The sequence below is a fragment of the Microcaecilia unicolor genome, chromosome 4 (assembly GCF_901765095.1).
Source record: "Microcaecilia unicolor chromosome 4, aMicUni1.1, whole genome shotgun sequence".
Lineage (NCBI taxonomy): Eukaryota > Metazoa > Chordata > Amphibia > Gymnophiona > Siphonopidae > Microcaecilia > Microcaecilia unicolor.
In genome coordinates this window covers 12,369,789-12,395,979 of record NC_044034.1, presented here as the reverse complement: position 1 = coordinate 12,395,979, position 26,191 = coordinate 12,369,789, and the positions used below count along the sequence as shown (strand labels likewise).

At 44.3% G+C, this 26,191-nt stretch overlaps 2 protein-coding genes across 3 annotated transcripts in view; one reads left to right on the top strand and one right to left on the bottom strand.

The window, feature by feature from the left end:
- LOC115468308 (E3 ubiquitin-protein ligase TRIM39-like) overlaps positions 1-8,862 on the top strand; it is a 32,936-nt gene extending 24,074 nt beyond the window's left edge. The window contains exons 1-2 of one of the 2 annotated variants that reach the window (XM_030199950.1): positions 7,191-7,428; positions 7,622-8,862. In XM_030199950.1, coding sequence (XP_030055810.1) covers positions 7,416-7,428; positions 7,622-8,148 — 540 coding nt within the window. In that variant the 5' untranslated portion in view covers positions 7,191-7,415 and the 3' untranslated portion in view covers positions 8,149-8,862. Of the gene's footprint in view, positions 1-7,190; positions 7,429-7,621 lie in introns of those variants that run through there. The other variant, XM_030199948.1, reaches the window with a different exon arrangement.
- Positions 1-26,191, bottom strand: part of LOC115468205 (E3 ubiquitin-protein ligase TRIM39-like) — a 1,720,076-nt gene that overhangs the window by 953,596 nt on the left and 740,289 nt on the right. The window lies entirely within an intron of this gene.

Here is a 26,191-nt window from a genome sequence, read left to right as displayed (position 1 = left end):
GTGTAGGGTATTGTGTTAGCTTGTGTTACAGTCTCACGATGTTGGTAGTTGGTAGGCTCTTCTCCCATGGTGCTTTTCCCCCTGCCTACTGGGTCAGAGTGTGCCCTGTTGTGTTTCCTGTTGTAGTCCATGCGGTAGTGGCCATTTTTGTAAGCCAGTTTTAGTTCCCTTTCCTGTGTTAGCCACATTACAGAACTTAGTTCTTCCCTTGAATGTGGCTGAAAGAGGGCATTGTACAGCATTCTGCCAGCTCTGACCTACTGCTCATCTCAGTACCAGGGAGACTCGTTGCCAGTGGGGCACAACCTCTGATCTGCAGTTAACTGTGAGTAAACGTGGTTATTCCAATAAAGGACGTTTTCGGAGAGATTAGTCTTCAGGTGTCAACTGGTGTGCCAATGTTATATAGCAGCAACCAGTCCTAGAGGCCTGCGTGTATGCAGGTCCCTGGAGCACTTTTAGTGGGTACCGCAGTGCACTTCAGCCAGGTGGCCCCAGGCCCATCCCCCCCACCTGTAACACTTGTGCTGGTAAATGGGAGGCCTCCAAAACCCACTGTACCCACATGTAGGAGCCCCCTTCACCCCTAAGAGCTATGGTAGTGTTGTACATTTGTGGGTAGTGGGTTTTGGGGGAGGGGGGTTGGGTGTTCAGCACCCTTGGTAAGGGAGCTATGCATGTGGGAGCTTTTTCTGAAGTCCACCGCACTGACCTAGGGTGCCCAGTTGGTGTCCTGGCATATCAGGGGGGCGAGTGTACTACAAATCGTGGCCCCTCCCACGACCAAATGGCTCGGATTAGGACGTTTTTGAGCTGGGCGTTTTTAGTTTCCATTATCGCTAAAAAAAAAACCGCCCAGCTCAAAAACGTCCATTTTTTCAAAAATACAGTTCGGCCCGCCCCTTCACGGACCCGTTCTCGGAGATAAACGCCCGTGGAGATAGGCGTTTCCGTTCGATTATGCCCCTCAATTTGTGTTTCCCCTAATCAGGGTCAGGGAGTGAGCAAATTTCCCACATTCATTGGGAGACTCCAGTTTTCTCAGGTTATCTCTGAAACTTCCACAAGGAAGTGAATGACTTCCACTCAGCAGTCTGTGGCAGTCCCAGGACATTTCACCAAATAATACAGTACAGTTTGCTTCTGGAAAAAGTCACGTGGAGGGGCATAATCGAAAGGGACGTCCAAGTTTTCATGAGGACGTCCTCGCAGAACATCGCCATCCGGGGGCGGGGAAACCTGTATTTTCAAAACAAGATGGACTTCCACCTTTTGTTTCGATAATATGATCAGTGACGTCCAAATCATGAAATTTGGTCGTCCCTAGACTTGTTTGTTTCTGATTTTCGCCGATAATGGACTGGTCCCCCTGACATGCCAGGATACCAACCTGGCACCCTAGGGGGTACTGCAGTGGACTTCAGAAATTGCTCCCAGGTACATAGCTCCCTTACCATGTGTGTTGAGCCCGCCAAATCCCATTACCCCCAACTGTACACCACTACCATAGCACTTATGGGTGAAGGGGGGCACGTAGATGTGGGTACAGTGGATTTCTGAAGGGTTTTGGAGGGCTCGCTGTTTCCTCCACAAATGTAACAGGTAGGGGGGATGGGGCTGGGTCCGCCTGCCTGAAGTGCACTGCACCCACTAAAACTGCTCCAGAGATCTGCATACTGCTGTGATGGACCTGAGTATGACATGTGAGGCTGGCATAGAGGCTGGCACGACATATTTTGAAAGTTGTTTTTTTGAGGGTGGGAGGGGGTTAGTAACCACTGGGGGAGTAAGGGGAGGTCATCCCCAATTTCGTCCGGTGGTCATCTGGTCACTTCGGGCACCTTTTTGTGGCTTGGTCTTAAGAAAAACACGAACAGGTAAAGTCGTCCAAGTGTTCGTCAAGGACGTCCTTTTTTTTTCCATTATGGGTCAAGGACAACCAAGTGTTAGGCATGCCCAAGTCCCGCCTTCGACATGCCCCTGTGAACTTTGGCTGTCCCTGCGACGGAAAGCAGTTGGAGACATCCAAAATTGGCTTTCGATTATACAGATTTGGACGACCCTGTGAGAAGGACGTCCATCTTCGATTTGTGTCAACAAATGGGCGTCCTTCTCTTTCGAAAATAAGCCTGCAAGTGTCCTAGAGTGGCCAAGAGGTTTTTTTTTTAAGGCATGTTAACTATGTACGCGCGTTACCTGTGTACGCACCTACAATATCCCTATAGGCGCCTACACGCTTAGTGCACATTCTAATTGTGGGCGTGTTAAAAATGCTAATGCACCTTAGTAAAGAGGGCCTTAATCTCATGACCAGATTAAGACAAGAACTGTTTCCATCTGAATGATACAGTATAATTTGCTTCTGGAAATGGCCACCAAGGATCCAGGGGGTGAGTTACAAGCTACATGTACCAATCATAAGAGAAAGAAACATGTGATGTGTCTTAGTGACAAAATAGGTGTGTTAGAGAAGCTTCACAAGGAGCTGCAGTTCTTTGTGACTCTGGGCAAGTCACTTAACCCTCCATTGCCCCTGGTACAAAATAAGTACCTGAACATATGTAAACCGCTTTGAATGTAGTTGCAAAAACCTCAGAAAGGCGGTATGTCAAGTTCCATTTCCCCCTTTCCCTTTCATTACATAGTAACATAGTAAAGTTTAATGAATCGACAATCCAATCCATCCAGCAAAAAAAGGAAGAGATTCAGTGGTCTGATCATGAAGCAGAACCAGAAAGTTCCAAAACAACATCTGTGCTTTGTGATGAGTCAGTATAAAAGATGGAAAAGCGGTTAAATTTGTGGATTATGCAAATGGTTGATTAAAAAAAGCACTGTGGACAGCATTGCCCTGGGGATGAAAGCCAAACAGATTTATAAACATGTCACCCAGGGTCAGGACAACATGAAACCCTTTTCTGCTAGTTCTGGCTTAAAAATGTAAGTCTTTGTGGCAAGGCACGTTCAGCTGACAACGAAGTTGCAGAAGAATTTAAAACATCCCTGCTAAGTATGATAGAAAAAAGGGTTATGTGCCAGAGCAGGTCTTCAATATTGATGAGACTGGATTGTTTTACAAACAAGCTGACAAATGGACATATATAATGAAAATGGCAGCCAAAGCCCCTGGTTTTAAGGCATTTAAAGATCATGTTACCCTGTTGTTGTGCACCAATGCCAAGGGTAATTTCAAATTCAAGCCTCTTATGGTGTATAGAGCCCCAAATCCTCATGCACAAAGGAAAGAACTTGAATTACATGCCAGTCCATTGGAGATGAAACTGGAAAGCTTGGATGACGTCCAACAACTGTTTTGTTCCAGAAGTTGAATGGTATCTCCACCATAAGAACCTTGCCTTTAAGGTACTGCTGATTTTCGATAATGCGCCAGTTCACTGTCGTGCAGACCTGGAAAATGCACAGCCCAACGTTGAGGTTCTTTTCATTCCCCCAAACACATCCATCACCCAACCCCTCAATCAGGGAATAATAAAGGCTTTCAAGGGCCACTACATGTGGGAACTTTACAGCAAGGCCTGTGAAGCTCTGGATGCCAATCATGAAATTATCATGCTAGACTACTGGAAGACAGTGACAATACGCAATGCAATCAACTACGTTGCAATAGCCTGGGACGGCGTCACACAGCCTTCTATAAATAATTGTTGGAAAAAAACTTGCCCGGACTGTTTAATGAACTTTGAGGGATTTGAAGGTGTAGCAGAACACATGAGTAGAAATATGGAAAACATCATGCAATTTGCACAAAATGTCCCTGGAGAAGGGCTTGAGGACATGAGATAAGAAGATGTTGAAATTTTGGCAGAGACTGCACTAGAGCCAGCAATGAAGACCTGGACGAGATGGGGCAACAAAGCCCGATGGCTGAGACTCCAAAATTTGTGCCTCTCATGTCTGCAAGAATAGCAGAGTGGGCGTCGACACTGGAAAAAGTGTTCAGTGACATGGAGGAATGTGATCCTATGCTGGAGCGCAGCTCTGTTTGCCCCTTACAGTGAAACACTTAAGGATTTGAGAAGGAAAGCCAAGCAGACAAGGCTGACACAGTTTTTTCAGTCAATGAGGCACGAGACCCAGGCACATGACCTAGATCAAGCAGAAGTTGTCACCCCCCAGATTTGCCATCTTCATCAGCTACTATCATTCTCCAAGGCTGTCACTCTCCAGAGGTCGACCCGCTTGATTTGACATCCTCATCATCTCCATCTGTGCAGGAGGAGCAAATCTCTCTGTCCCAGATCTGCAGGTTCAAACACTTTTCATAATGTTGGTGATTTAATGTTGACAAAACCAGTCCAGTACAGCACTTTATTACTGTTCTTTTCAAGCAATGTCTTCATATAGTACAGAACCATTTCTGTAGCCCTCTGGTTATGCAGCAATGTTTATCAAGCACTTTGTTCTTAAAGTGTTACCAACTGCAAGGACTGTAAAATATGGTGACATTTAAGAGAGTTACTACAGGACTGTAACTCATTCAGCAACTAAACATATATTTTTTGCAACACACTATGGGGCTCATTTTCAAAAGAGAAACACGTCCAAAATGTTTTTCTCACAAAAACATCCAAATTGGTATTTTCAAAACCAATTTTTAGACGTTTTTCTATGAAGTCCGTCAGAAGTACATTCAGATCACAAGGGGACGTGCTAGGGGCATGTTAAGAGCGGGATTTGGCCATTCCTAACAAATGGACAATTTTCTGCCATAATGGAACAAAACAAAAATGTCCAGGGCTAGACGTTTTGGTCTAGACCATTGATGGCAAACCTATGGCACGCAGAGCCCTCTCTGTTGGCACGTGCGCCATCGCCTCAGCCAGTTCCAGCCCCCCTCTGAAATTTAAAAGTCATACCTGGTCAGGGTTAAGGCGGCATCAGCAGCACTGCAGCAGTGAAAAGCGTGCTGGCTCGGCGCGCCTTCAGCCTTCCCTTCTGTCTCTCAAGCTCTGGTCCCACCCTCATTTCTTGTTTCCGCAAGGGCGGGACCAGAGCTTGAGAGACAGAAGGGAAGGCTGAAGGTGCGTTGAGCTAGCACGCTTTTCACTGCTGCAGTGCTGCCGACGCCGCCTTAACCCCGCCCAGGTATGACTTTTACATTTCGGAGGGGGGGCCCTGGTGCTGGGTGGGAAGGAGGGATGGATGCCTGGTGCTAGGTGGGAGGGAGGGATGCTTGGTTGCTTGGTGCCTCTTTAACATTGCTTTTGACAGGTAACCACTTGTAACCTCTCGCTTCTACCTGCTCTCCTCTCCCCTTCCTCTACACATTAATTGATTTGCTTGCTTTATTATTATTATTATTATTATTATTTTTTTTTTTTTTTTTTTGTCTATTAGATTGCAAGCTCTTTGAGCAGGGACTGTCTTTCTTCTATGTTTGTGCAGCGCTGCATACGTTTGTAGCACTATATAAATGCTAAATAGTAGTAGTAGTAGTAGCCTGGTGCTGAGTGGGAGGGAGGCCTGCCTGGTGCTGGGTGGGAGGGAGGCTGGCCTGCCTGCCTGTCTGGTGCTGGGTGGGTGGGATGCCTGGTGCTGGGAGGGAGGCCTGCCTGCCTGCCGCTGAGAAGGAGGGAGGGAGGGCAGGGGGGAGAGGAGGGTGGCTGGACATGGGTGGCTGGAGGGGAGAGGAGGGTGGCTGGACATGGGTGGCTCCAGGGGAGAGGAGGGTGGCTGGACATGGGTGGATGGAGGGGAGAGGAGGGTTGCTGGACATGGGTGGATGGAGGGGAGGGCAGGGGGGAGAAAAACTGCACATGGATGGAGAAAATAGGCAAAAGCTGGATCCACATTATACCTCCTCCAGTCAATTCCACAGAGGAGGACCCAGCTTTTACTTATGGATGGAGGGCAAGAAATGAAGGAGGAAATTAAAGAAATAAATGGAAAGGAAACCCTGGAAACGGAGTTAAGAGAACAGATAGAGAGCAACAGAATCAGAGACTAGGACCAATATGGATAGAAAAACAAAATCACCACACAACAAAGGTAGAAAAAAATCATTTTATTTTCATTTTAGTGTTTGGAATATGTCCAATTTGAGAATTTACATTGGCTGTCTTATTTTGCACTGGGTATACTGGAGCTGTAACAGCTTACAGAAATGATTTATAATGAAAAAAAAATCATGTTATTTTTTTCTCCTATACTAGTCTAATATTTTCAATGGTGTCTGTTTATATGCGCCATGGCTGGTGTAAGGGGTGTGGCTATCATAGGGGTGGAGCCATATGTGGTGACCCTGCCCATAATGAGTACCGGCACCTGTTATTCAGGTTAAATTGCCCTGTTTGGGTTGCTGTTTGTTTGGTCTCTGAAAGGTTCACCATCATTGGTCTAGACCAAACCATCGTGAATGCTGAGAATGGACTGTACATCCAAATTTAAAGCAAAATAAATGTTGTAAACAACAGACTGGTCTGAGCCTCCATCTTCTGGAAAATTCTGAAACTTTGAAACACCTGGTGCAGTGGGCTGTGTCTCTTCTGGAATGGGATAACAACACTGGACCTGGGGGGTGGGGAGAAGAAGATGTGCTGGACCTGAGGTGAGAGAGATGGAGATATCATTAGGGTTACCATATGGCTCCAGAAAAGGAGGACAGATTGAACCAGTCTGGGTTTTACTTCCATTGCTTTCAGTGAATTACTCAGATTTTTGTTTTCGAAACAGTCAGGGGTTGATATTCAAAGCAATTTAACCGGCCAAAAATGGCTCCTGGCCAGTTAAATCATTTGTTTGTGCTAACCACTAATTTTTAGGAGAATCCGCCTGAGGCAGAGAACTCAAATGCCCCACGGAAAATCACAGAATTGTGAAGAGAAAGAGTGGGAGGTTGACCACAGATACGAAAGACTGGAGAGATGAATACTTCTAATCAACCGTTTATTGATAAAAAAGACTCTTTATGAACAGGGAGCATCTGATGTGTTGATGTTGTGAAACGCAGAATTATTCGTGTACGTGTGGTAATGTGCAGTCTTTTGTTATGAAAGGTTGAAATAGGTGGTCTTTAAAAAGACCCTTGTTCGAAAAGACGTGCTTGCCAGTAAAGTTGGTTTTGAGCATAACCTTAACTTTTCATAACAAAAAACTGCACATTACCACACATACATGAATAATTCTGCATTTCACAACATTAACGCATCAGATGTTCCCTGTCCATAAAGAGTCTACTTTACTGGCAAGCACATCAAGGAGGATGCATCAGCTCATTGTTTGCTTTGTTGTGAGAGTATGGGGATGACGGCTGCGTGGGGGAGGGGAAACAGATTAACCTAATTGGCTTCAATGTTTTGACGTCATCCCAGGTCAAATCTATGAGGCAGGAAGGTGATAATAGCCAATAGCAGAGCTCCTGTCATAGAAAAAGTGATTGACTGAAGAACCAGCAAATGAGGGTTAGAGGTAGGTGCAGGAGCAGCCAATGAAGGTTAGAGCTGGGTGTGTGAGGATCCAATGAGGGTTAGCGGTGGGTGTGTGAGGAGCCAATGAATGTTAGAGCTGGGTGTGTGAGGAGCCAATGAGGGTTAGCGGTGGGTGTGTGATAAGCTAATGAGAAGTGTTTGCTCATGTTTATTAATGTGTCTCCTCTCTGCAGTAAATCTGACTCTTGATCCTGAAACTGCTGGTCCTGATCTCGTCCTGTCTGAAGATCGGAAAAGTGTCAGAATGGGATACACAAGACAGAAAGTGCCGGACACTCCTCAGAGATTTGATTTTTCTCCCTGTGTGCTGGGGAGTGAGGGCTTCACCTCAGGGAGACATTACTGGGAGGTGGAGGTGGGGGATGGGAGTTACTGTATATTGGGAGTGTGTAAAGACTGTGTGAGGAGGAAGGGGGGGATCACACTGTCACCTGAGGAAGGATTCTGGACAGTGGGGCTGTGGAATAAACAGGGATACTGGACCCTCACCTCCCCTAACACCCAGATCTCCCTGAGAGAGTTCCTCCGGGCAGTGGGGATTCTGCTGGACTATGAGGCAGGAAAGGTCTCGTTTTATGATGCAGAGAATAAATCTCATCTCTTCACCATCACCGACACCTTCACAGGGAAACTCAGACCTTTCTTCAGGACTTATTCTGAAATTCCTCTGACAATCCGCCAGGTACCAGCCTGGAATTAAACAGCAGGACTCAGGATTAACATTCCCAGACTCTCTCTCTCTCTGCTGCTCTTCCTTATGATTTCATAAAATCCAGCTTCTTTCCTGATTTATTTCCTTAATCTGAAGTCTCTGGTAGGATTGTGAGAGGTGGAAGATTTTACAGATTTGTGTTAAACACGTTCAAACCAATCACTGCTACAGAAATATTATAGTTTGAGGATTTCTTTCTTTACTGTACAGATCAGACCCTGTGAATGTGAGGTGAGGTTTCAGTTTAACAGTGAGAGTGACAGAGATGGGATTAGAGCCTATAAATGTAAAGAGGGGTTTCAATGACATTGTGAAAGCAACAGATGCTATAAGATATTGTGAATAAATGGTGAATAACACAAAAATCTACTGATCTATCAATAATCATGAGGTATATTAAGTGAGACAGTAAGCTTAGTAGGGCAGGGACTCATTGTTCTTCTATGTAATTTGTGTTAAATCTCAGTGTCCTTTATGATCCTTCATAAATACTACAATGTATAAGCAGTAAAAATCATATGTCTGCTTATATAAATTTGTCATGAATGGAATGTCTCATTGTTGTTTTATTCTTAGAATGGATGTTTTTAGCTTGCCGTGCTTTCCTGTCAAACAAATGGAGTTTCTATATGTTATTTTAAAGTTTTGTATATTTACTTTTAAAGATGTAAACCGTTCTGGTTTGTGTATAGAAAATAAATAAACGACAATGATACAATGACAATAAAAATATTAGAAATAATTGGGAGGAGGAGGAGCAGCCTAATGGTTAGTATAGCAGGCTGCGGACCTGGGGAACCAGGTTTGATTCCAGTGAGTTGAGATCCTAAGGAACCAGGTTCAATTCCCTCTGCAGCTCCATGTTACCCTGGTAAGTCACCTAGCCCTAAATGCTGAGATGTTCGTCAGCATTTATCATATGCTAAATCCGTTAGCTGCCTTAGTAAAAGGGGCCCTTCAGGGTCGTGCCGACACGGTAAGCGAGGTAAGCAACGCAGGGGGCGCCGACCTCTAGAGGGTGCCACTCACTTACAAAATCTTTTACCTGAAGTTGTGATTCTCCTCTCTCCCCTGCCTTTCCCGCATCAGGAAGTGAAGGTAGCCCAGCAGTGCTGAGACAGACACGCTGCTCTGCTAAAGCTGCTTCAAAGAGTACAACCAGCAGCTATTTATGGCTTTGGTGTGAACAACTTTCATTCAGGGTGAGCTGGAACAACATTCAAATTAAAGAGAACAGGTTTGGAGGCAGGTGTGCAAGTGAGACTGGGGAGAAATAAAAAATAAATAGTGTAATTGTTATCTGTAAGTGGTTCAAAGTTTTTGTTTTTTGAGCATGTACACTGAGAGGAGGGCATGACTGCAATGATGTGTACATAATTATCATAGCTACAGCTAAAATCCATTTAATTGGCTGAGGTTCAAAGAGGAAGTTTAGATGACGTATAGTGTAGAATAGCTAGTAAGTAAAAATCTGATTGCTTTTTTTGTGTGTTTGTTTTTATATAAAACATTCTGCTTGGATAGGGAGAGTTTGTGATATTTGAAAATACATTTTGCTTTAATGAAATTGCTAAACTTTAGAGTCAGAGACTTATCAATGAGGGATACAGTGGAAAGGAAGCCCTGGAAACAGAGTTAAGAGGACAGATACCAGCAACAGAATCAGATACTGGGCCAGCATGATCAGAAAAAGAAAGTCACCAGCCAACAAAGGTATAAAAAAAATCGTTTTATTTTCATTTTAGTGTTTGGAATATGTCCACTTTGAGAATTTACATCTGCTATCTTATTTTGCAATGTATAGCAGTCTCCAAGAGACTGGGCTCCCAGTGAGCCAGGGAGGTCAGACTGTGTAAATGAGATGAAGAGACACCCCCCACCCCCACTGTAACAAAGACAGGAACATGCATAATCAAAGCTTAGGCTGGCCATTCCTAATTATGCTAATAGTTTTTAATAGGCAAAGTCCCACTGAAAAGCCTCTTTATAAAGGCAGAGCTTTCTCTGGAGAGCAGTGTTAAGAAACAGCAGGAATTGTGTTTATTTTTTTAAACTGCTTTCCTGTGTAAGCTAATTTACAGTTTTCTAGTATATGCTTGACATTGAAGGGTGTGGTAGACCCTTTTGTCAGGTCTGGCTGGGCCTGTAGTTTTCAGTCTAAAGGAAAGACAGGTAGCAATGGAGAAACATCTAATGAAGAAGCGAGACGGGGGGGGGGGGGCACCAACTGATAGTCTGCAGGGGGGCACCAGAGACCCTTGGCACGGCCCTGGGGCCCTTAATGTGGTGAAGTTAACCATGTGCTGGTCTGAATATTGGTCGGCACCCAATTAACTTCCAGATTTTCAATGCCGGGGTCAGGACAACCCAAAGCTTAGAGCGGCTCAGATACAGTTTACCACCACCAGCTGAATATCGGGCAGATAAATTTTAATGTCTTTTAGTCATGGATTCATTGTACTTTTGAAGGACACTTCTATGGGGCCTGCAAGCTATAATTCAAAAGAAAACTTCTGATAAACTTTCCATCTTCGTCAGTGGACAGGAAGTCCGGGGAAGGGGAGTGACCACTAATGACAACCCTGAGCACCAGCAAACTTAGAGGTACAAAGTGTCCATCACATTAAATGCAGGTACTTTCTCTGACCCTACAGGGCTCACAATCTAAGCTTTTTTTGTAGCTGGGTCAATGGAGGGTAAAATTTCCTACTTAGTAGCTTCATTGCCTGCCCCCTAGACATATATTTTGAAAGAGTAAACAAGTGATTCATATCTACCCGTTCCACTCCACTCAGTAACCCAGCAGTAACGATTAGCACAAGGCAAGCCCCCAGCGCTGAAAAACTAAAAGTGGGCAAACGGGGAAGTCACCACAAAATGCTTTAATGCTTTTTCTGGTGTTTCCCCAGACACTAAGCCCACATTAGTGCTTAATGTGCTTTAGTAAAAGGGTCCGTCAGAGCAACAACCAACAGGTCGAGGTAAGAAAACCCCCACATGAAGCAGACGGTATATCCGTCGAAACACGGCCCTGTGTCGGGTCTTGTACACATTAGTGATGAATAAAGTTTCTTGAATTCAGCATTGCCTATCCAATTGAAACAGCTTTACACTTGTTACAGATGGACCAACTAGAGAATACCACAGGGACAAAGTTTGTCTCTGTCCCCGCCCCATCCTCATGGGTTCTGTCTCCGTCCCCGCCCCGTCCCTGTGGGCTCTGTCTTCATCTGCAGGAGCCTTGAACACTTATGATTTTATATTTAAATCCTTTTATTAAAATATAAAAAGGAACAATATGCTGTGCAACTGTTGTGTATAAATTACAAATAGAGAACAATAATAACAATGAGCAGCTATAATAACCCTCCTTCCCACCACCACCCACTACCCTTCCAACCTAACAATAGCTGATTGCTACTACACCAAAGAATCCTAATTCACACTGTTAAAATGACCAGGGGTATAAAATACAACCCGTTCTATATGCCCTAGAGGGGGAAAATATGCCCTATAAAGGACTGTTATGTTTTTCAAATCTGTGGATAAATAAGAAATCATCAACAATCTCAGAATTCAATCTAGCTCTCTTGTCTTCCACAGTCCTTCCTGGAACAGAAGTTGTCTTCTTAGAAGATGTACTGGTAGCAGGATGTACAGGATCTCCCATGCAAATTTTGCTAGTTGTGGCCAGTATGTTTGCTTGTTTTTCCAAAAAATCAAAATCTCTTTGTAGGCATCAGTCAAACATAAATAACAGTCCAGTTCATTAACAGGCTTCAAAGTAGAAAATGACACGGGGACAAAGTTTGTCCCCTGTCCCCGCGAGCTCTGTCCCCAGCCCCGTGGGATCTGTCCCCACGAGCTCTGTCCCCGTCCCCGCGGTTCCCCGTCCCCATGTCATTCTCTAGTTTAAAAGCCCACCTCTTTGATATTGCTTTTGACTTGTAACCACTTGCCTCCAGCTACCTGTCAGGATTGCAGGAGGTCAAAATTATTGCTGGACATACTTATATTAATATGAAATCAGTTTGACAATATTAAACCACCTTCTGACCTCTGATAAACTCTCCCCCTCTCCTGCAGGAACCATTGAGGATGAAATGGGCCAAATGGTGCTCAGAGAGGCCTGATAGCCCTTTGGTTTCTCAATTACTCTTGATTAACATACCTTTTGTTCCATCTGGGAGCAGGGCTTCAGAGCAACCAAAGCTAGACAGTGTGGCTCCAGGACAACCTGTCAAAGTTGTCACCTTTCCTGACTTCAGAAAGTATCTGGAGTTCTGTAAAGGAAATAACTGGGAAAGAGAAGTTTTTGATCTCTCTCTGCTCCTGTTCCCTCTCAGTTCTTATTAGGTATAAAGCAGAGCTCACTAGGGCTCTCCCGCTCTCTCTGTGCAGCAGAGCACAGAGCTCAGCTTGGGGTCTACTGCCCCCCCCCCCCCCTCTCTCTGTCCCCAGGCACTTCTCTGTGTCCAGGGCACTAGGTCTCCCTCTTTCTTTCTCCCTGCAGCAGAGGGCATGGGACTCTGCTGGGCTGTCTTTGTTTCTTCTTCTTTCTCTGCACACCTCCATCTTTAGCCACCAGAGCACCTGGCTCTGCACCCCCCCTTCTCAGACAGCCCTAGTCCAAGGTTTCTTTCTTCCTCTGAACAAACACCCTATCCTTTCTTTCTCCCTCCCTCTAAACACACACCCCAAGACAGCTTGTACCCTTTTTCCTGTACTAAGTGCTGTGAGCCAATACATATATGCAAATAGAATATACTTTATATATCCAAATCTGTGTGGATTGCGTATTCTTTGGGAACCCACTGCCTCTGTGAAGTGGACCCCGGGACCACCCTAGACAACGATAGCTGACATCTTGGGGAGCTCGTCTCGGTTTCAAAAAGAGGATCTCCAGCTGGGTAAGTAAGACATTGTTTTGCTTTCTGCATGTTTGCATATGTACTTCTAGGCTTGTTAAGGGGGATGGAAAGTTGAAGTAATTTAATGCTGTGTTTGGAGCTGCTCAGAAAAGACTGATAGATCTTCCAACTTTATTGGAAGGGGTACCAAGTGAAACAGTCCCACATTTTTAAACACTACATATCTGTCTTTGGTAATCACTTAATTTCCTGTCACTTTGAACTATTTCTCTACCAGCCAGTCTCTGTCTTGGTGAAAAGTCAGCTCTGCCTGACAGGGAACTGACAGTTGGCATATCTAATTTAACACCTGCCTTGCTTAATCTATATTCATTCTAAACTATCCCTCCAGCCCCTCTACTTCATAAAGAGGGCCTTTCCAAATCCAAGAGCTACACAGAGCTAGTTCCATATATGTATATCTATTAAGAAACTAGCCAGGCCCCGGTACCAATTTAAGTATTTTTCAGCAGCCTCAAACATGGACGCTTTTGATCTTAAAGAACTGAGGGGCAGATGCACTAAACGTTTTTCATCGTTAAATGAGCCCTTAAGGAAGAATTTCCTATCCTTTCCATGCACTAAAGCCTATTTTTCGACGGTAGTAGCAGCTAACGAAACTGGAATGCAAATGAGAAACTACCATTGAAATGTAGACAATTCGGAATGCACTAACCATACCGACGATAGCAACGATTCACTTACCACCAGAAATTTAACGTCAGCTCAGACCTGTCGTTAAAGCCTGAGCTGTCATCTCCCCACTGCCCCCTGCACGATGAAAAACCAAATTGCTGCCATGTTTTAAAAGAAAAGTGGCTCCCTGCTTCCCTGTGCCTAAAATAAAAAAGGAAACTAAATTAAAAAAGGTTGGGGGCAAAGGCGCTCATCAGCAGCGTCCTGTAAGGACGTAGATAACTGATGTCAGAGGAGGGCGGACACAGGAAGAAAAAGGAGACATCGGAGGAGACAGAAGAGCTAAAGAATAGCTGATCCATCCTGTGCAACGCCTTCAAACACAGGTGAGAGGCGCTGCACCGGCCATTGTGGTGGAGGGGGGGTCCGGTGGGGGGGGGGAGCAGCGGGGACGAAATCGGGGGGGGGGGGCACGGAGGTGGAGGAGGGCAGGAGGCGGAGCATTGCCGACTAAAGAAGAGAGACACAGGAAGGGAGGGGGAGCCCAGCAACTGCAAAGGTTTCATTTTTAAAAGCTTTTATTTCACAAACGGAGCAGCGGGGAGCAGCGGGGACCTCGGGGGGGGGGGGGCGTCAAGGCCATCCATACAGGACGCTGCTGATGAGCGCCTTTGCCCCCTCCCGATCCTTTAATGTTTGTGGAGACATGCAGGGGAAAGTGGGGAGCCACGTGTTTGTGTGTTTTCTTTTTTTTCTTACGTTTCTTACGTTTCTGGCATGCGCAGAGCAGCCAGCATAACGCTTGGCTGCTTTGCGCATGCTTTACGAGCCGATTACCGACGGGGATTAGTGCATCGTTCTTTCCAATACCGCACCAAACTTTTTGGGGCTGTGTTTTTGGAGCATGCTTCGTTATTTGAGATTCGGTAAAGGTTTTTACGTTTCTGATTTTTTTACGTTTGCTTGATGCATCTACCCCTAAAAGTTATGGTACAGACTTATTGTAACAAAAAGGGAGGCCCATTGAAGGAGAATTCCCAGAGGATTCCTGGTATGATATTCAAAAACAAATGGTACACCATTCCCAAGAGTTCAAAAAGAAAACTAATAAACGGAAATGCCTTTTTATACAAGGCCTGTGTAGGGGACTAATTACTTTGAAACAGCAAAATGCAGACCTGACCACTCAGTGCACTCAGTTAACCAGGGACCTTGAGGAAGCACAAGTGTGCATCTCGATGCAACGGGCACAGGTTGTGCAAGCAACAAATTCCTTCTTACATGTAAATGAACAATTGGACGAGGCTAAAACAGAATTAAAACATTTAAAAAGTAAATGTGCCTCAAAGGACCAGATTAACTCTGTGCACTGGCAGACCCCAAGTATTTCTCCCTCAGCACCGCCAGCCTATGAAACACCCTACAAGCCAGGTTTTCAATTAATAGAACCACAAAATCACACAGAAGTGTGTGTAGTGGATTTGAGAAGTGGGGGCAAATCTAAGACTGAAAACACCGACTTAAGCACTCAGACATGCATAGATGAGGAAACCCCAGGCGCAAGCACTAACCTGAGGGACAGGGAGGATTCTGCAGACACAGAAACTGAGTCCAGTACAGACCCCAGAACACCAGTAAACCTGGTACTGTATGACTCATTAAAAGATAGTGACATTGAAAGGATAACACAGAAGGTCGGCCCTATGCCTTTTAATATGAATGAATGGTGCAAATGGGCCACTGATTCACTGGGGCCTAGGAAAGTATAGAGAAAAACGTCTGACTTTGACAGACTTATGCACGTGGCTTTAGGACCCCACTATTTTAAAGTAGGATCTCTCACCCACCCATACCAGTTACTGAAAAAGGGTCTTGAGCAATTATTTCGCTGTACTCAAATGCCAAGCACCCCTGCCAAATGACACACTAGAAGAATTTGCGCACAGATTGTGGGTGCTAGAAGCAGCCTTTCGAGACCAGGAGGGTTGGCCCAAAACAGAAGATTATGGTCAGATACATCATAAAGAATTTTTGTTGGAAATCCTATCCCCCGAGATTACTAAACATCTCAGATTGTTTGCTGAGGACCCCAATGAAACTCCTTTTGACACGCTAATGCTTAGGATTGCATCTGTGTGGAAAACTCAGCCATCCCAGGTAATTACTGTGTCAGAAGCAAAGAAATGGCAAGCAGAAGGGCACAGCAATAGGTCAGGAAACTCAGGACAGGCCCATGGAGAGGGCAGAGCAGAGGTAATTTTAGAAATTCCTCAGGCTACATCCCGTTTCATGAACTCAAAGCACAGACAGACCAGTTGAAACAGCAACAAATTAAATGGGAACAAAGATAAATATACCATGCAGCTAGAATTAGACAGAATAAAAAGCGAATTGATAGCCTGCCAGGATAAGCAAGAAAAAAGGAATAGGGATGTCCTGATCTCCAGTGTCCAAATATCAAACAATCCCAAGTATTTTGTGCCCAGCCTGACTCTTTTCACTTACCTGAACATGCACTTCCAGCACCTCAGGAGAAGGGAAAGGAGACAGATTCAGAATATAATTAAAGTTTGTGGCACCCTTGATTTTTGACACGTGTGGACGCCCCAATGTGAACAGCAGGATAGGGGGTCAGGATAATTAGCGTTGATGACACAAGGGGCTGGAATCAGTTTTATAAGCAGGGTTTCTCCCACTTCAGACCAGGAAAATGTGCAAACATATCAATCCAAGGGGTCGTATGACACAGTTACCAACTGTGTGGCTATCCCAGTTAAATGGGGGTATCCCGGTGCAGATGCAGAGGGAACAATGATGATGAAATTTGGAAACCAATGCAGCCACTATAGTAAGCACAGAAAGGAAATAATTGGATTGATGTCCTCAATATGGCTAATCTTCCTTGTGGCAATGTATTGGATCTCCAAAAATGGCTACAGTTTTGGTGCACGAAGCAATTCCCATGCATTTGGCCACACAATGCACAAAAGCTGACCAGCAGTATGTTCTGAGTGTAATTCCCACAGAGGTTATAGACATCCCTGTCTGGGCTCAAGACAAACTAGAATGTGGCGAATGTCCACAGAAATCCTGTTAGAAGGTGAGGATCCTCTGCCACAAAAACAATATCCAGTACCTCATCAGGCGATAGAACCCGTAGCTAAGATTATACAGGTACTGGAAGAGAGGGGCATAATTAGACCGATCTCTCTACATGCAACTCTCCAGCATGGCCAATAGTTAAACCAGGAGGCTCCTTTAGACCGACCATAGATTTCCGCGCACTAAATCAAGTATCCAAATCTGTGGTACCAGTTGTAGCCTCATACCCGGAAATGATCTCTAAATTAAACCCCAACTGTAAATTTTTTCTGTCCTAGACATTTCAAATGGGTTTTAGAGCCTGCCCCTGGCCCCAGAATGCCAGTACAAAACAGCATTCCAGTGGCTAAATAAACAGTACGCATGGACTGTGTTACCCCAGGGTTATAAGGATTCTCCATCCAGTTTCCACAATACATGCAGGAAGCCCTAGCTCAGGTGTCTTGTAGAGACAATATAATCCAATATGTTGATGACATTTAATTCAATCTGAAACTGCATCTGACCACTGGGCCCATGTAAGAGAGATTTTAAAAGCTCTTTTGAAAGGCAGGACTTAAGGTAAATCCGGCCAAAGCTCAGCTGTGTAAACCACTATTGGCCAGGAAGGGAAATCCATAGATTCTCAGAGGATAGATCTCATACAGAAATTACCTCTTCCTACAGACCAGAAATCCCTCCAATCATTTCTAGGGCTTACAGGGTTCTGCCGGGATTTTATGCACAACTGTGCTGAAGTGGCTGCTCCACTATACTCCCTGCTTAAACGTAAAGAATATGTTTGGGAGACAGACACACAGAGGCAGTGACTAAACTCAAGCAGACTTTGACTTCTGCTCCTGTCCTTGCTCCCCCAGATCACAAGAAGAATTTTTTCCTATACCCAGTGGTTGGTGAGAACAGTATAGGAGCTGCCCTAACACAGCGCTTAGGAGGGACGGACAGGCCAATTGCTTTCTTTTCCAGAGTTCTCACTGCTCCAGAACTTAAAATGGGAACCTGTGAAAAATATGTTCTGGCTGTATATGCTGCTATGCAAAAGTTTACATACATTATCGGGGCTCAAACTACTTACATATGTAGCCACCACACCCCCCTTAAATTAATTGTGGAGGGCAAGTTGGCTTGTAGTAGAATTAGGACAGAGAGAATAGTCCATTGGACCCTGATGTTGCAGGCACAGAATGTGAAATTTGAATTACTGAAAGAGCTAAGGTGCAGGTTGCAGGGATCTTACTGGAGGGACACCTCATGACTGTCAGTCTTCACCCAGTACCCCCAATCATTTGATATGTAAAGAACTGGTATTGAACAGAATATCCCTTCCTACAGTATATATTGATGGCAGTAGCCAATGTGAGGGAGGAAGGAGATTAGCAGGTTTTGCAATTGTACTACTGGGTCCAGATAACAAAGTAATTCTGCAAAGGCAGTACTCCTGTGGGTCAGCCTTGGCACAATACTGTGAACTGGCTGCCTTTGTGGCCTGTTTGCAGCATTATCAAGACTCCCACCCTGAAATACAGATAATCTTAGATTCAGATTACGTATTCAGAAGTGCCATTGCATTACTGCCATGGTGGTTGTTCTGTCTCCGACAGCCTCGCACTAGTCTATAACGTGATCCTAAATGTGTGTAATGCCTTTACTGTTATTCTCAGTTCTAAGGACTATCATTGCTGCAGTTTCTCCCTGCAAAGATACATGAGCAAGGCACTGTGGGTAATGTAGTTCACAGGCAGTGCAACCACACTTGCTTGGTCGTGCAAGAATTGTTACCACTGGTTGTGAGGCTGCCCAGACCTCCTTTCTCTCTCTGCCGAGCTTGGCTCTTTTGTCTTTCTGCTACCACTTCCTGTTCAGTTTTACTACTCTGTCCTGAGAGGTCAGCCAGGTATGACCTTTCCTTCCTATCTCTAAGACCACCCCTTGCCACCCGATGGCAGGCTCTGTTCCCATTGGCCTCTATCTGCTCCTCCCTGAGCCTGTGGAAAGCCCCCTTTGTTCTAACACCATCCGGCCAGGGCCATGGAGCTAACCCCATCTTGCTCCAGACAGCTCTGTCCTGCTGAAACTCCCTGTAAAGAACCTGGATATTTACCCTGAGAATATCTCTCTCCAAATGAGATATCGCACATTCCAGTCACCCAGCTTTGGACTTTCTATCTGCTCAATTACTTTCTCCCCCCCCTGCAATACAAGTACCTCTCATCGGATTCCCACCTCCTACAACCTCCAGATTAAGAAGTCTCTGTATCCGGAAACAGCCTTTCTGAACATCAACTGTGAGTAAATTGTCTGTGATTTATTCAATAAAAGAGACTTCATAAAAATAATAGAGACTTCGGGTGATTTAATGTGCCAGGGTTATACTTCACGGCATTGAGCTTCATGTAATGAACCTCAGTGGCCAAAACAGTGGTTAAGCCACAACTTTAAATCCACAGATGTGCCCATGGTAAAACATTCAGCACTATGGGCTATGGCACAAGAACTCAGTGAAAAATTCAGAAAGTTCATTTAGTGAAGGTGAAAGCACACAGAAAGAAAGGCCCTTTAGTGAAAGGAAACACTTTAGCGGATTCACTAGCGAAGGAAGCATGTCATGTAGGCCCTATATGGCCCTGGTAAGAGCAGACCGGATGGTAGCCACGGCCACACGGTCCACTGATTACGATCAGGTGGTACCACCAGATTATTTCAGTACACTGCAGGAGAATGACGCAGAGCTTTCCAATCAGAAGCAGCTAGTGCAACAAACCCCAGATAACACTTACCAGCATACACCCTTTCTCACACTCACTATACAGAAAGACATACTGTGTGTGAAGAAGGAGGAAGGATTGGTTATAGCTATCCCCAGAGCGCAAGGGAAAGATTGGATGCATTGGGTTCATGGAGCAGGTCCCATGGGGCACCCTAAAACTGAAGAGATGTTGGCAACTCTAAATGTGTTGGTACTCACAGTAGTAGATTCTTTTTCCCACTGGGTAGAAGCTTTTCCTGTATCAGATCAAACTGCTAGAACCACAGCTGAGGTCCTAACTATGCAATTGTTTTACACGTTGGGGAATTCCTATTGAATCTGATAATGGTCCTGCTTTTGTTTCTCAGCTAGTCAAGGAATTGTTTGATTTTCTAGGCATAGAACAGCAATTGCACATTTCATACCATCCCCAAGCAGCGGGGCAGGTAGAACGTATGAATCAAACATTAAATCACATCTCAGCCTATGCTGAATCTGACAGGGAAAAATTGGGATCAGGCCCTCCCTTTGGTCCTTATGCGTATCAGAGCCAATGTCTGAAAGTCACAGGTTTGCCCCATATGAAGCCTTAATGGGAAGGCCAATGCCTCGATGGGAAAAACCTGTTACACACCCTTTTCTCCCGGAGGATCAGACTGTAGTTCTTGCAAATGAGTGGATGAATCCCTGCAAGAACACCTAAAAGAATCCAGACCACTGTGCTGGCAAACACAGAAAAGTCTAGGGATTATCTGCAGGAGGGGCATGCCAAAGATTCTGATTTACGACCACTCAAAGTGGGGAGTAAGGTCATGCTCCTAAACCCTAGACCAAACCTCCCCTTTGGCACAGCAAAGTGGGATGACCATACTTGGTTACAGATGCACTAGGCCCAGGCCTATATCAGATCCTAAGGCCAGACACCAGCGATGTTGGAAACACATCACTCAGTTGAAACCTTATGGATAATTAGTGGTTACCAGTTTTGTTCTCAGATTTCACCTGAAACAGCACAGACGACTGATCCCTGAAAACAGGCACAGACGACTGACTCCTGAAAACAGCACAGACGCTGCCCCTCCGAACAAAAGATGTTTGAAGAGTGGTAACTATAATAGCCACTCATAATGTATAGTATCTGTATAGTTGATACAAGCATTCATAGTGATAATAATACTTAGTAAAACATTAGTAAACATTATTTCTGTGGAGGTGTTATATAAGTAGTTTATTAGTAAGTAAGTTAGTATACTTTAATAATCAGTGTGCTTCTAGTATTGGCACATTTTCTGTTTATGTGTGGTAGTTTTGCTCCTTTACCCAAGCTCATTACAGGAACTATCGTCCGAATATGCACATTGTGGTGGACCAATTGCACAGATGGGGTATATCGCTATCAAGAAATACCTCCACCATTCCCTGAAGGAAAGAACCTGGTTATCCTGAGTTTCTGCTCGGTGCAAGACAGACCAGTACTATTCCCTGAACTCACGCACGCGAAGTGGACTCCACCAATTTCCACTTCCCTAGACAGAACACAAGAATTGATTGCACCCCCAGATAAATACTTTCTAGGCCCTCCTGCCTTGATTCTATACAATATTTCCTGTCAGGATAAAGGGACTTGGCAGATCACTTATATGTGGATTCAAAGTAATCAACAGCACATTACTGAGACTTCTTTCTTTTTTGATGTACTTTGTTTACCTACCACTCCTCCCCCACCTCCCCTACCACTCCAGTTCCTCCTATTCTGTACCTCTCAGATATTAATTTGTTCCAGGAGGGGAAACCATTTCAGATTAAATACGATGCACCCCATGATGTAGAATGTCCACTTTCTTACTTGGCATCTGTATCCTAAAGTATTTCTAGTCACTACCAAATATCCAAACTGCTCTCAATTTGTTGCCAACCACATACATATGCTTAATACATGGTTGGATATGCAGTCAGCCACACCCCCAGTCAATCCCTCTAGATACAAGCGGGAATTATTGGACACTATTTTAGGCACAGGAACTGTACTGGGAGCCCTTAATACAATTGATATGGAAGTGCTCCGGAATAAGATGGGATCCACAGCACAACATGCTTCTGAAGGGTTTACATCACAACATATTATTAATGAGGCTTCAGCTAAACTATCTAATGTAATTGTAGATACATTTGCTCTTATATCACCCATTATAGAACAGAAAATTGTGACTCTAGCACATGAAGAATACAGGTTGGGAAAGAATATTTCATGGGCTATGGCCTGTGATCAAATACAGATCGAGTTTATTACTATCTTAAAGGAAATTCTAATCACGTCTAAGTTAGGCCACTGGCCACCATCTCTTGTTCAGATGGCTAGCACCAAATTACCAGAATTTGCTATAGCTCACCTTGATTGGTGGATGGTTAGTGTTCCAATCTGTTCACAACAAGGATGCTCTATCTGTACTTTGGTCCCATGGTCAGGACAACATACAGTTATTTACCCGGTAGTTAATATTGGTGTGCAAATTAATAATGTGATAATGTATCCTCTGGACCATCTCGCATGGGTGCAGCCCCTGGACAATGACTGGACATCATTCAGACCAATGGACCCTAGCCTGTGCCAGCGGACACCCTTTCATTTCCAGTGTGAACCTCATCAGTTTAAAGAGAGTGACAGCTCCTGCTGGAACAATTCATCCTCCTGTACTCTGACTGCTGAACTTTTGTATTCACCCACTGTCTCACATAGGGTGTACTACCTTGGAGCTGGACACTTTTGTTTTAATCTGTTCTTTCCTCAAAATATTTCTTTTCCATTGCTCCCCAAGTACATGACATCCGCCTCCCTAAGAACACTGTGCTGTACAGTTTGAACTATTTACAGAACAATACTTGGTGCAGTCATACACCCCTGGTGTCCATCACCATTAATCAGACAACATATTCTGCACCTCTGGTTAACAATGACTCTATTGACATTCCAGATTTTATTCCATACGCTGTACATCCACTCCCTCTGGGCATGGGAGAAGAGACTTTACACAAAATACTGAACTTTACTGAACTCCATGCCTATATGGACCATTTGAAAACAACCTCCACAGAAGTGAATCATACCATCACTTATGAGAATGGACAAATTAGACAAACTGTCAAAATTTGGTACAAGACTCCCATGTCTCAGTATGGGAACTATTCTTTGGATATTCACCTACTGCTGATCATGTCTTTAATGTTTTAATTCACCCTATCATTATTTTAACTAGTGTACAAGTATTGCTATGCATTGTTATGATTTTCATGTGTTGTAAACTTAGACATATGTACAACTCTGTGCAAAGTTTAACCTATAAAATACCCTCACCCCTATAAGGCAGCTATGCACACACATACACACTACTTTCCTTCCCATCTGATTTTTTTTTAAACTACTTTCTTCCCAGCATTTACATTTTTAATCTGGCATGGTAATTTGGTTTTCTTTTTTAACAGTCCCATCATCTACTTTGGAGCCACTCTAGTCTGGCAGGTTAATTTGAGCTTTGTATACCGGGCATCCTGGTACCAGTAGGCCTTAACCTCCCAAATGCCTGCATCCCTTATGCACTGTCCATTCTGCTCTAAGACGGGTAAGGTGGCATATTAAGGACTGCCCAACCTAAGACACGAGGTTTGGACTCATATTGGGATTTAAACATCTCACTGCTGTGGAGATATGAATGAGCAGGAACAAATATAACTGGAGGTATGAGAACAGGAATAGTCTGTCACTACAGTGACAGATCAGGTACCCAGGTTTGCTTCCATCTTGCCTCCCAAAAAAAAAAAAAAGAAAGAAAGAAAAAGAGGTGTGGAGATGTCAGGATTGCAGGAGGTCAAAATTATTGCTGGACATACTTATATTAATATGAAATCAGTTTGACAATATTAAACCACCTTCTGACCTCTGATAAACTCTCCCCCCTCTCCTGCAGGAACCATTGAGGATGAAATGGGCCAAATGGTGCTCAGAGAGGCCTGATAGCCCTTTGGTTTCTCAATTACTCTTGATTAACATACCTTTTGTTCCATCTGGGAGCAGGGCAGAGCAACCAAAGCTAGACAGTGTGGCTCCAGGACAACCTGTGAAAGTTGTCACCTTTCCTGACTTCAGAAAGTATCTGGAGTTCTGTAAAGGAAATAACTGGGAACGAGAAGTTTTTGATCTCTCTCTGCTCCTGTTCCCTCTCAGTTCTTATTAGGTATAAAGCAGAGCTCACTAGGGCTCTCCCTCTCTCTCTGTGCAGCAGAGCACAGAGCTCAGCTTGGGGTCTACTGCCCCCCCCTCTCTGTCCCCGGGCACTTCTCTGTGTCCAGGGCACTAGGTCTCCCTCTTTCTTTCTCCCTGCAGCAGAGGGCACGGGACTCTGCTGGGCTGTCTTTGTTTCTTCTTCTTTCTCTGCACACCTCCATCTTTAGCCACCAGAGCACCTGGCTCTGCTCCCCCCCTTCTCAGACTGTTGCAGGAATGGATGCATGAATTTGTGATGCTTCAGAGTCAGACAGCACACCCAGTATGAGAAAGTAATCTTCTTTATTTGCCAGCAAACAAAGCAAGACATCAGTTCTAGCTCTCTTCTCCTCTGTCAGCTCTCTGTGTCTTTGTCTCAGCTCTCTTCTTAGCTATCTTCTCCTTCTTCTGTCTGTTCCTTCTGTCCTTCTCTTTCTTCTGAGCTCCTTCTGACGTAAACTGCTTCTGCTCCCACTTAAATAGGGTCCTAAGCCCTCCTCCTAGCCTAGCCCCCTTTACTCCCAATTGGTTAAGAAATTGATTGGCTACCTTGCCTCAACCAATCATTACTTTTGAAATATCAGTTACATAGGTTCCAGACATCCTAAACTGACCTCTGACCTGGGGCCCCTTAAGCCAGACATTTGGTCTCCAGAACTCTTATATTTCTCATTATGATTGATTTCTCATCTATAGCTTAACTGGGTTCCCTTAGAGACCAAGAGGCCCTAGTGAGATTGGTTATTCTCATATTCCTAGTCTGGTTCATACTAACTGCTAACTAAACTCTGGCATTCATTAAAGGGGTCAAAAGCCAATCTTACTTAATAGCATACATATCAGGTTATTACTTCCAGGAGGCCAGTCCTACACTTAGCTATAATTAATCAAGACTTTTCCTGACCTTCTTCACCTATCAGCTTATACATTGAACCAGCCAGAACTATGGCTAAGTCAAACCACATGTTGATCTCCTCAACTGCAGTCTTAACAGCAGACAAAGAGTAATACAGAATTTAACAGATATTCTACATATTAACTACACAGAATACACATATTCTAAAATAAGCATTCTTATAAGACATATTCTAAATATCAAGAATATCTAGAATTATTTAGAATCTAACTAGCATTAAACTAATTCTTTTAAAACTACGGCATGTCTAGCTCATGCTTTGTTCATTCATAATAGTTTACAGCTGTGCCAGCTAGCATTGGCAATTCACAAGGGACAGAGTTTCATTTCTCACTGACCTTTCCTAACCTTAGCTCGGCCAAGACTTTCAAATAATATGAACCATCTGGCATTCCTTTGCTCTGCTTGCAAGGTAAAAAGTTAGAATTCTAACTTCAAGCTTTTAACAGAATTAACCCTTCATATGATATATATGATTATGCCCATGGCTGCTTCATTCCCCCCTTTGAGACTAAAATCAGCTTATGCAGAGATAAGTCTCACAACTCAAACTCTGGAGATTATAGTGATCCTAATTAGGAATAGACTTATGAATCACCATTACCCTACTTGTTAAGGTCCGACGGCATACTGCCGAAGCACATGAGGCCAGGAAACAAAACAAAAACCCTGCTAAAACTAAGACTATTAAGGAAATGAACAAGGGACGTATCCAGGAGGTCAATGACCACCACCAGGAGGTAAGATCTAATCCTCCTCGGTAATCCTCCACATTAAGGCTGGCCAACTGTAGGACTTTATCCATGGCATGCCTAACTACATGCGTCCTATTTATGACAATAGTACAGCACTCTGAAGAATTTAGCACTGTGCAGAGGCCACCCTGAGCTGCAAAGAGATAGTCAAGGCCCATACGATTATACCGAGAAACTATACTAATTCATTAATTTGATCCTGCAATGCATTGACTACCACGTTCAGCTCATGAACTAAAACATGGAGTAGAGACTGAAGTCTCCGGGTAGCCATACCTAATTCAGTAATACCCGCCCGGGCCTCCAATTGGAATCCAGGCCGTGGCAGAAAGGGCTACAAGTCTCTTTTTAGTCAGAGGATAAGTAGAATTAATATACTGGAGGGCTAATTCAATCCCTCCTCTGTAGCAACAGAGGAGGGTAAGGACAAAGCCTCTCGCTTAGAGCGGTGGGGGATGGGCTTAAGAGGAATAACTTTAGGAAAATAATTCAAGGTTACCAATACACAAAAATCATATGGGGGGGAAGAATCATGTGGAGGACATTATCACAGAGCCAGTAATGACCAAGGAGAGGGCGACGAAAGTTCCCAATAAATGTAGGCACAGGAGAGAGATTAGGATGCCCATAATGCGAGCCCCTATCCCAGGGGAACGAAGAAGAAATGGAGACTTTGTACACCATAGGTGCCATCCCCAATTGTAACAG